Source organism: Lygodium microphyllum, chromosome 16, assembly GCF_053477565.2.
Source record: "Lygodium microphyllum isolate KBCC chromosome 16, Lygodium_microphyllum_v1.1.10, whole genome shotgun sequence".
In the NCBI taxonomy this organism is placed as follows: domain Eukaryota; kingdom Viridiplantae; phylum Streptophyta; class Polypodiopsida; order Schizaeales; family Lygodiaceae; genus Lygodium; species Lygodium microphyllum.
The window spans coordinates 77,550,628-77,562,452 of NC_141150.1; the positions used below are offsets into that span (position 1 = coordinate 77,550,628).

At 41.9% G+C, this 11,825-nt stretch overlaps 1 protein-coding gene across 1 annotated transcript; it reads right to left on the minus strand.

The window, feature by feature from the left end:
• Nucleotides 1–1,557: 1,557 nt before the first annotated feature.
• LOC148023007 (uncharacterized) lies at nt 1,558–3,626 on the minus strand. Its single transcript, XM_087695987.1, has one exon. The coding sequence runs from the start codon at nt 3,530–3,532 to the stop codon at nt 2,102–2,104; it is 1,431 nt and encodes a 476-aa protein (XP_087552113.1). The 5' UTR covers nt 3,533–3,626; the 3' UTR covers nt 1,558–2,101.
• Nucleotides 3,627–11,825: the final 8,199 nt, after the last annotated feature.

Genomic DNA, 11,825 nt, shown 5'->3' on the forward strand with positions numbered 1-11,825 from the left:
ATTTTGAAGCTATTTGACTTTACCCTTGCTTGGTGATGCACAATGGGGTCACCCAATTAAACCTTTGCGTTTGCAATACTGGTCTTAGTTTGGTTTCTAGCACATATGCACTATGGGGTCACCCAATTAAACCTTTGCAATACCAGTCTTAGTTTAGTCTCTAGCACATATGCACCTCCAAACATTTGCATTACGGTTGGCTTAAACTATGCTACAACCATTTCGAAAGTCTTAAGATATATTTGTGGCTAGACAAGAACTCATGTCTAACCCTCTCCCCTTAGTGTTGTTCTTGGAGGTGATGAAAAACTTAAAAGAGAATGCTTATTAATGTGCCAAAACTAGTGTTTGATTGGAGAGAGAAAGAGAGAGCTCAAGTTCAACCTGTTGTGAGCTATAATTGAATCATTGTTTTAGATAAGAATGTAATATGTTCATGCTTTCCCTCATTGACTACATCTAGATTTAAGTAATTAAAGAATTACCGTAAGAAAGAATTTGTGCTTGCTATAATGTCCATGGATATGCTATTTTGCAATGATTAATATGCTTTCACCTTTGTGGGACCCAATTGCATTTATTACAAGTAATCCTATGTGTGAAACAAGATGATTCAATCTTATACAAAATTTCTCTTTATGCAACTTATGTAGTGAAATATACATTTGCTAATTATTCATATTTAGATTTGCTACATAAGCATACTCTAAGATGCCTTTGGGATGCATTGGAAAATATATTAGTTAAAACGTAATTCAAGGTGCCATTGACACAAATGATAGGCACTTGCTAAGGCTTCTTGATCTTTTCAAACTCTTCTATGATGGTTTTGCTACCTCAATAAATTGCACAATTGCCATTTTTGCTAATTGCCATCATCTTGCTTATCTCACTCCATTGTGCTTTTTGTTATGCCAATGCAAGTTTATATGGAAACCACATTCTAGTTTTCTTGAAACATTTTGATTCTTTTAGTGCTTCTACTTTATCTTGTAGGTATGTAGACTTTCAAGTTACTTGACTTTACCCTTGCTTGGTGATGCACTATGGGGTCACCCAATGAAACCTTTGCATTTGCAATACCGATCTTAGTTTGGTCTCTACTATATACGACTACAAACCTTGGCATTTTGGTTGGCTTGGGTAGTGCTACAACTATTTCAATATATCTTTGGCTAAAACTCAAGCCCCCTATGCAATTGTTCTTGCATTTCAAAGGGAGGTGATGAAAAAACTTGAAAGAGAGTGCTTATCAACGTGCCAAAACTAGGGTTTGGTTAGAAAGGAGAGAGAGGGAGAGAGAGAGAGAGCTTCGACTATGTGAGATGGAATGGGAGCTCAATTATGAAGACATGTTGCAAAATACGAAGACAGATTGCCAATTTGCTACACACGAGCACACATGCGTGTGTGCACACAACAAAAGTTGCAAGTTGTGTGAGACAAATGACTACAAACTATCTAAAACACTAAATACTTGATACAAACATAATGAAACTGAGAAAAGATCATCATGCCACTTGAGCCACATCTCCCACCTTGCTAAACATTTCTGCCTCTAATTTTAGTCTCCAAAATTTGAGGTGGATTACAGGCATGACTCAATGATAGCTCACATGAGACATAAGCACTTGTGTCAAACAGTTATTCTGTTTGATGTTCTCTTAAGCACACCCCTCCTTGCCCCTTGCATCAAAACTACTAGCCCCTGACAGCAGAATTTTGCCCTAGTGAAACATCATCGGTACCCAAAACAGCATCTAATGGATCTTTTTGAAACTCGACAGTCAAGAGCCACAACTCAAGCTCTATGCAGTGAAAGAAGACTTCAAAAGATCACATGCTGTAACGTGTTACATAAATGTACCACCTTGATAGAACAAAGTCAAAGAAATACAGTTCAATGTGCTAAGCTATTTGATGCAGATTCTGTAGAATGTAGAATAAATGCCTTCCACCCATTTTGGTAGCCAGTATGCAAATACTGAATGGCCTGCATGATCTAAAACAAATCAATTCATTGCAGCAATCAAAGTGCACAGCTACTGTAGAAAACAGCTCAGAACAGTGGGTCTGCAAAGGAATGAACCAGAGAAGCAAATTAAAAGAATGGTATGGCATCTAAAGATTGTTCCATTAACTTTGCTGTAACATTGGCCTTTTGTGCCCCATACACCCGGTTGCATTCATCCTGTGCCAGCTGAATCAATTGCTGGACTAGAGCTGGATTCGTACCTTGCTTTTTCCCTATGGAGACTAAAATCATTATAAAAGACAAAGTGCGTAACATACCAGGAGCACTGCACCGCATCGCCTCTACAAGCTCCGACGAAGTTGGGTTCAAGAAATCAAGCAACTGAGGCATGTTAGTTGAATAGTCAACAAGACACTGGCCTAGAAAACCAAATGAGTAACCACTCAGGATCCAGCGCCTTTCGTGAACTGCCAGTGTTTCCAGTGTCTGTATTTTCTTTATTAAGCTGTCATAGATACTGGCAAGCTCCAGGCATGCAGGGGAAGGTGATTTTCCATCTGCTGTTATGATGGAATAGACTTCATCTACAGCTTTGTCATAGAGCAGTCGATAGCGCTCTCCAATATCTTGAAGCTGCAGCTGCAAAGACCTCTCAAATACACACCTCTTGCACTCACAGTGAAATCCACACCCCAAAGATTCCAAGGCTTCTTCTCGCATGTCGACAGGTAAAAGGCAGTCAGTGTAGGCAATGGTTATTTCTTCATTTGCATGTATGCTACGGGACGCAAGAATAAGCATGGCCGTTCCGACCATCAGCCTGCTGGCATTTGGACTACAAGAATGATTGATAAAAGAAGGAAGCAACCAGAGTCCACTAAGCCTGACGGGCGGTTCATTCTTTGATGCCCTAAGATCCCCCTGAAAGCAGTTGACATTCATTATATTCATGATCCGATACTCGTCAAACTCGAGAGGGTGCAGTGCCTCATCAAATGCATTGGAATAATTGGGATCAAACAGCTGTATCGGCGGCACATCGATGTTCTCACCATATTCTGCAAGGGAATAAAGCTGACGGAGAGCCACGGGGTATTGCTTAGCGATGGAGCATATCAAACTGTAGAGCTTCGTGCTATGGACATCGTTGTAAGAAGCAGCGAAGGGGTTGCTAATGAGGAGGATGTTCCCAGCGGGGACGTCATGCGAGGCGTAGAGGCCACGGCCGCGGCCATCAGGGGTACGGCAGATGAAGAGGGGTCCGGTGTAATCAGGGCACGTAGGAGCTTCTCTCCAGTTGAAGCCATTGAGGAGATACTCAGAGTAATCGAAAGAAGGGGGCGATCCATAGCAGAACGGCGGCGAAGAGGACGCCGATGATGCTGATGTGCAGTATGCGGAGACTGCTGCACCTCTGCGCTCTGTTCCCAGGGATGACAATGACTGCAGTGAAGATGCTCTGTGTGTATGATGGTGGACGATGCTGCTGATGATCAAACCACTGCCAAGGACGCCCAAGCCTCTGCAGGAAAGCCCCGTGCCCCGGAGCGCAATCATGAGGGAAGAGCTCTGCTACGGAGACTCGTATCAAGCCCTCTATTACCAACAGTCGTGTTTCTTTCTGCCTCTTGTTAAGCTCCAATTGTGGGCTCTTATCATAAGACTAAACTCTTGCACCTAGGGTAAAGGGTAAAGTCTTGCCCCTAGGGTGAAGAGTTTCCCTAGGGTGAAGGGCAAAGGTCCCAATTGCATCACAGCCCTTCGTAATAGCACTTCCATGGACGAGTCGAACAACTTGCATGTTTTACCATGGTTGCTAAGCTGAATTTGACTGTTAAGCTGCATTTGAATATTCATCCATGCACGAGCAAAGTCATCATTGGATCCCAACCGAGTATCTAAGAGGAAGCAAGATTGAGAAGAGAGAAAGTGAACCACAACAAGAGAGTACTAAATCACCGCATGACATCACAAAAGGAAATGTGCCATTAGATATCAACTTGATAGAGGTAACAATGTATACTTCCCTCTACCGGATATTCTTTTAATGCATAGAAAAAGGACTACATTAAGAAATGTTTGTAAAAGATTTAGAGCTCCATAGAGGGGAGTACACTTAGCCAAACCAGGGAATAGTGACAGTTTCATATTGCTTGACTTGCTTCAAACAAAAGGCTTGTTACAAAAACTTAGTGGCTAGATTGTATTGTCCTCATGAGAAGTGTAGTTCCCTCTAAGGTCAAGGAAGCCAAACAAGTTAGTATCTCCTTCTCAGCTCCTTCACTCCTCTAATGTGGCCTACTCTTACAATAGTTTGGTATACCAAATGTGCTTCTAAATGAGGACCCTTATTAGGCTCTATATTTTCTCAAACTCCTAGTTCATCTTCCACTCTCTCTCAACAACATCTACTTCGTAGTAAGTTGACTATGGAACCCTACAACCTCCATGTCCTTTAGGAATGTCTTCCATAGAGGCCTCAATTGAGGATATCTCCAAACAAATGGAAAATGTCATTGTCATTGGTCTTGCATAGCAACAAGTTCAACCGAAAACATAGAGTACCCTCTTAAGCCTCTTCTTCCAAGTCTTAAGTGAGTCATTAGGGTATGGAGCTTTCCACTCTTGCTTTTCTTTAAGTAGCCATCTCACATTCTCTTCATATAGGTTTCAAGGCCTTCCCTAAACTATCTTTGGTAGAGAGTTTGCTCATCAAGATTCAATTTGGATGTTGGAGTGGCTTTTCATACTCTTGCAATTCTCTTCTTCTTCTAGGTTCTCATCTTGGTTCTAGGGTGGCACTTCCTCAAATATGTTATTACTTTTTGAGCATGCACTTGAGACTTCTCAAAGAACTCCTTCCTCTTTTCGCAATTCCATAGGTTACCCTAGCCAAGGATTTCGTGTATCTTGTTATATTATCCTTATGGATCCAATGCACAATGGGCTAGTCAACTTTCTTCTTGTTTAGTACCTAATCTAGCCATCTTTGTTCTTTGGGGTTTAAGTTGTAAACTTTATCACCACCAAGTGCAAAACTCAGTGACACATTATTATATCTTTTGATTCTATACATTACCTTATGTTAACCTCAACACAAGAAAATGCGAAAAAAGTGGAAAAGCGCAAGTTGGGAGTTGAAAGAAGTGGCCCAAAAGGAAATCGGATACAAAGGAAGAAACAGAAAGGGAAAGGCTGAAAGCGTAAGGGTGGCCTCAAAAGCTAGGACAAAGGAAAAAGCGCATTTTTAAATGCAAGGTGCCCCTAAAACTTTTGTAAAAGAGCGTTAGGCTCCCTTCTATGCAAATTGTAAGGATAGATGGGCCGTAGAAAAGAAGCTAGGAAACTAGGAGGACAATAGAAAGAAAGAGGTCCTATCGGCCATTTAAAAAAAGAAATGACTGCCCAAAAGGGATTAGGGTTTTGTGTATAAACTCAAAAAGTGAATGAGAAGCTCATTCTTTGGTATGTGGCAAAAGTTATTTTTCTTCTTCTTCTTGCCTTCTTGCTTGTGCTTGAGTGAGGGAGTGAGTGTGTGAGGGTGAGGGATCTTGGAGAAGAAGCTCTCCATCATCTCCTCTCTTCTTCTTATATTCTCTTCTCTTCTCTTGTCTCGTGCGGCTATGGAGGATGGAGCTTGAAGGAGAGGGATTGAGGTTGCTTGCCCTTGTATGATTGAAGGTGCATCGGCTAGGTGAGAGATAGCCATTTGTGCTTACTTGAAATTCTTGAAAGAATAAGTGGTCCGTGGGTCTTGGCAGTTGAGCGTGAGCTCCTATTACATTTTGGTTCTATTGCCAGGATAAACAGATTCAAACTTGAGCACTTGCGTGTCTCAAATTGAGTGACGAAGTAAGGGTTTCGTTCCCGAACTAAAGCTTGAGATAGATAGGAGATTTGGGCTTTTTAATCTTCAAAACAAGTAACTATTTTGGTTTCTGATGAGTAGAAAAGTAGGAGGATTCATTTCAATATTTGTGTTTTTATTTTTGTTGCATTTAGAGTAGGATAGGATTAAGAAATCGAGGGAAAAAGCTTTAGGGTTTCTGCTGTAAAATAGACCAAAACAAGGCAAAACCGGGGAAAAAATGGGCTTGCAATCTATTGACAAGGCATGAGCATTAAACAAGGCAGCACTTGGGGGTTAGCACAAGGGCTTAAGACCCAATGAAGGGGGTTGGAAAGCTCATTTTCAGTTCTGCAATATATATAGAGAGAGAGAGAGAGCTTAAGAGCGAGAGTGAGACTTCGAGCTTTTGGCAAATCAATGGCTTTCCTAGGAGTTTTCCACTTGGATCAGGTATGTAGAAACCTTCATGTTAATCTACCCTTGCATTTTGGATAACCTTGCTTGTGGGTGTGGCCAAAATCGTTGCCACAAAGTGATTTTTTATTGATGTTGTTTGCGTGCCAGTAGAATTGGACACGGTCCATAGGGGTCCAATTTCCAAAATCAGACACTTGAATGTCCGATTCTTGGAATTTGGACACTCCTAGATTCGGATGACCACTTTAGGCCAAGCCTTAGAATTGGCCCTCGACCGCTCACATTCGGCCCACTCAGCCCAACTCTACTCGAACATGTCCACTTGGTCATTCGTCGGCACAGCCACATTTGGACACCTCACTCGGCCATTTGGCTTGGCTGATTCAACCTAACTTACATTCGCGGCCTAACCACTCAGACCATAATATTCGGCCTGGTCGATTCATACAATCGGGTATTCGACCCACCTTGCCACATGGCATTTGAACGTTCTTACTTTTGGCCCTCAAACACCCAACCCTCAAATTCGGCCCTGATATCATTCGACCCTAGGCCACTAGGATGAGCCGAATCTAACACTCGAACCCTGCAATTTGGACTAGCTGGGCCGAACCTAGAATTTGTTAGATTTGACATCTGTAGACCCTGACTGACCTGGACCATAGTTATACGAACCGCTGAGAGCAATACAGATGAACATAACACCTTTCTAGTGCGAGAAACGAGAGAACCAATGAATTGCGGATTTTGCAATGACGCTAGCCAACTTGCTAGCAGTCACCTGCTTTGCTGCTGTAGACCCTCAATTAGACCTTGACTGAGTGGAAAGACGTAGCCCAGACCCTAGAGACTAGTGAGAGCATTCAACGAGACTGAGGTTAAAGCCCTATCAGGTTGAGAACGTAGACGGGAGTGTTGAAGCTGCATTTACCATTCTGCATTGCACCCTAATTTATTTTTTGACACTTTAAGTGCACCTAAAGAAAAGATGAAGGCCTGATTTTGCATAGTGCACGGAAAAGAGTGCACACACACACACACACACACACACACACACACACACAGAGTGATGGTAAATTGAGGATTGTCTGCAAATAACAAGGAGCTCATTCAGACTTAAGAAATTGAATGAACACATCAATAGGAGAAGACCCTAAAACTTAGATGGGTAATTGAGAATCCTAAGTGAGAATGCCCAAGAAGGAGCCTACAATGCCTCTGCATGATGGCTGGAAGCTCTTGCCACCGATCCAAACCTATCACGTTCCATATCCCTAGCAATAAGCTAGAACTCCATGAGGTCTTCGAGTACATGACTGGCAACTTAGTCGGCAACCTTGTCGCTAACTTGAAACCTCTCAAGGATCTCATGAACGAACCTAAGTGGAAGTGGGCTAAGGTGCACGACCTAAACTTGATGTATAATTGGGACCTAGTCACTGATGAGAGTGAGGCTAGAGACAAGAGCCTAGGAGATGATGGTCGAAAGTGCAAGGGCAGCCTCAAAAGCTAAGACAAAGGCAAAGGCGCATTTTTAAATACAAGGCACCCCTAAAACTTTTGTAAAAGAGCACTAGGCCTCCCTCCTGTGCAAATTGTAAGGACAGATAGGCGGTAGAAAAGAAGCTAAGAAGCTAGGATGATAATAGGAAAGAGGACCCAAGGCCATGACCGCGGCCATATAAAAAAGGGGATGACTACCCAAAAGGGATTAGGGTTTTGTATATAAACTCAAAAAGTGAATGAGAAGCTCATTCTTTGGTGTGTGGCAAAACCTCTTCTTCTTCTTCTTACATTCTTGCTTATGCTTGAGTGAGGGAGAGAGGGAGTGTGAGAGTGTGAGGGAGTGTGTGTGTGAGCGTGTGAGGGTGAGGGATCTTGGAGAAGAAGCTCTCCATCATCTCATCTCTAATTCTTCTCTTCTCTTCTCTTGCGCGGCTATGGAGGATGGAGCTTGAAGGAGAGGGATTGAGGTTGCTCGAGCTCACATCACGAATCATGGAGCTACAAATGTGCACGAGGGAGGAGGATACTCAATCAGGCATCGAGGTTGTGGGTCTTGGTGGTGGAGCATGAGCTTCTATTACACCTTATCCTCCATCCAAATTGATATTTTCTTCATGGTGATGCCTACCCCTAATGAGCATCCTAAGTACCTAGGTACTTGCCCATGTCCAATTAGTTTGAAGCTCGAATTTCCCATCCATTGATTGGGGTCTTTGTAGCTCGTGTACCATTTTTTCCTTTTTGGGATTGATTATTGAGCCATGTAGTGTAAGGTGAAAAATGAGAGTTGATTGGTAGTGAAGTGCCTTACGAGTTACGAGTTACGAGTCAATAGGTAAGGTGATGAAAATTTCAAAAAAATTAATGCTTTTAAAACTAGAATCTACTACATGTTGCTCTCAAGTTTCATCAAGTGAATGCATGACCAAAATAGGTGATAGGCATTAGAGATTCAAGCTTAGGAAGACTTTGAATAGCAAACAATTACTTAGAAGAGCTCACAAACAAGCACAAAGACATTAAAGACACAAACACACTTAGAAGCCTCAACCACCCTTAAAGAGAAGTAAGAACAATCAATGTCAAGGCCCTAAAGCTTTTCACGCAAGATGTACCTTGACTCATGCCTCAAGGACTCTCAACTTCCTTAGAAGGATGTGTAGGTTTCTCCAAAAATTCCATTCCTGATCAAGAATTAAGGTTCTTCTTTGACATCAATTGCTCCAACAACAAGTCTTGCACTTCAATTGTTTAGGCTTAATTCTTGTTCTACACCTAGAGCAAGGATTATCATCATGATCAATCTTATATTCTGTAATATTTTCTATTTATTCTTGTAAGGTTGGAAGGCTCATTATTATAGCACTCTATATATGTACTCAAAAACAAGGGGAAAAGAAAAGGAATAGATATGCACCCATGGGCATTGCATTGCACTTGTTGGGGGGTAAAGGCGCCTCCCCTAGCTGCCCGTGTATTACTACACTGACAATACCCACACCTACACACTACAAGCGGCAGGCGCCCATCACTTTCATTTCATTCTTTATTCTTTTAGTGATATTTGAATAAAGGGAAGGCCGGTCACACATTGTGACTGTTGGAGTTCCAACATTTGGTGGAGTCTCTCTCTTTCTTGCTCTTGATCCATCTGCCATAGCTCTCACCTTCGTGCTCTCTTGCTCAATCCTTCTCACCTTTCAATTGGTATCAAAGCTTAGTTCTTTGATGTCATTGTTGTCTTCACTGTTGGGAGCCATAGCCACACCTTTCGAGCTTCCGATCAATCTCATTCTTCTCAGGCAAGCATTGGGCCTTCTTGGGCAACCTCATGGCATTCATCTATAGGTATTGGAGCTCTCATTCCACTCTTTATCTTTCAGTTTGCGGGGTTTGAAGAATAGGGCAGCCATGGCTTAGCCCATGAAGGTTTGGAACTGATCTCTCTCTCTCTCTCTCTCTCTCTCTCTCTCTCTCTCTCTCTCTCTCTCTCTCTCTCTCTCTCTCTCTCTCTCTCTCTCTCTCTCTCTCTCTCTCTCTCTCTCTCTCTCTCTCTCTCTCTCTCTCTCTCTCTCTCCCCTATGGCTATTGAGGCCTCTTGGGAAGCTTCTTTGGGAGCCATAGAAGCTCCCTAACCATCAAATAGTGCCCATATCCCTCAGCAACATCAAAAATGTGATTTCAATAGGTTGCACCATTTTCTCAACCTGTCAAAAATGTGGCCTTCATCTCCAGCACCTCTTCGGGCCATTGGCACTACACAAAGGTCTCATTTGAGGAATAGGAGCATTCTTCAACCATTCCATTGAAGGCTTGAGCTTGGCATTGACATTTGGGTTTGATATAGTTTAGTCCAAGACTGTCATAACAGTCCATAGGCAGCCCCAAATAGTGCTACATTAGCATTTGATGTTTATGCTTGCTTAGTACTAGCTATTGATGCCATTTGGTGCCAGAATCATGCCTAGATGTTATGGGAAGCTATGCATATGATACACCATTGATTTGGTGGTGATTTTGGCCTTGTTTATGCTTAGTTTGATAGTGAATTTACTAATGTAAAAGAGTAGGGCTGAAGCTATTTAACTCAGGTTATGTTATGCCTGTTGGTCTCGGGTGCTTCCTGGATGCTTGTTATGACTATTTGGATGAAAATGGAGGTTGGAAAATGTCTTGAATGGTTTCAGAATGTATTTCGAGCCTCGTTTGAGCTCTATATTGGTTGGGACTTACTTGACATTAGTCTACACTGGCATGCTTTGTGACAAAGGTTATACCCATGGTCTATGCATGACCCATTGGTACATGCTTTGAAACATATGTCAGTGATGCATGCTACTTACAGTGTTTGAGCTTCTTTGCCACTTGGAGCTTTAATTGGGCGTATACTTGGATACTTTGGAACCTCTTTTGGATGTTTCTTAGCTTGTTAGAGATTGACTTGGGTTTGTACATGATGTACTTGGATGATATAATATGCTTAACCACTTACATGCTCTTGGTGCTCTCATGATGTATAGTCTTGGCTATATGATGTCTTGCATTTACATGCTATCTCTGAGCTTGGTTGCTCATTTGCCATCGACTTTTGTGCCAATGGGAGCTTTATGCTTATGGTCTTGGATTTACCCAGAGCTTGCGGGTTATGCATTTGAGCTATTACTTGAGATTTGAGACTGGGATCTCTTACACGTCCTTGACTATGATATTTGCTTGGTAGATGCTTCCATGTCTGTTCTTGGTGGATGCTTATGAGCTGATTTGATCCATCTTCATTGAGCATACACCAACCTTTATCAAGTCTTGCCAGTGGTGTGTACATCTTGCTTTTATTACTCAGTGGATGTATCAGTTGTACTAATGGACTCTCCTGACACATTTGGGTGTTTGGCTCATATTCATTAATTGTCATAGTGCCTTTGTTATGCCCGCTTGATGCAAGGTTGGACTTGGCAGTCACTATTGTCATTGGATCTCTATTAGCTCACTATTTGCTCTCATTTACTCACTGCTGTCATTTATTACAACAAACTGTTTTATATAGATTGTTATGTATTTATTGGGTTGAATCATGTCATTTTGATGTACTATTGATAGTAGTTGGTGGGCATCATCATTGATCACTTGTACTTCACCATTTTGTCTTGGTTTGCTCGTGGTTTTGGGCTATTTACAGCAATATACAACAAGTTGTTTTGATTGTATGCACTGTTTTCAACTTGCATTATGGCTAGTTCTTCCGCTAATAATGCTATATTCAACATCATTAAGTTGGATGGTACAAACTATAGCGATTGAAAAAGCCAAATATGACAAGTGTTGGTGCAAAAATCACAGGTTAAGCCAATGAGATTGGGTGGGTAGTAGCCCACAACGATGCTTGATGATCAATGGCTTGAGCTTGATGAATTGTGCAAGTACACTATCATATTATCTCTCACAAAACATGTAAACTACAATGTAGCTGAGGAATCACAGAGTGCATGGGATCTTTGGGAGAAAATTAAGAACTTGTATGACAAGAAAAGTCTTGCTTCCCAGATGTACTGGTTAAAATAGCTTATGGATCTCTGCATG

Coding starts and splice junctions, on each gene's coding strand:
- LOC148023007 (XM_087695987.1), bottom strand. CDS start 3,532: ATGATTGCGCTCCGGGGCACGGGGCTTTCCTGCAGAGGCTTGGGCGTC.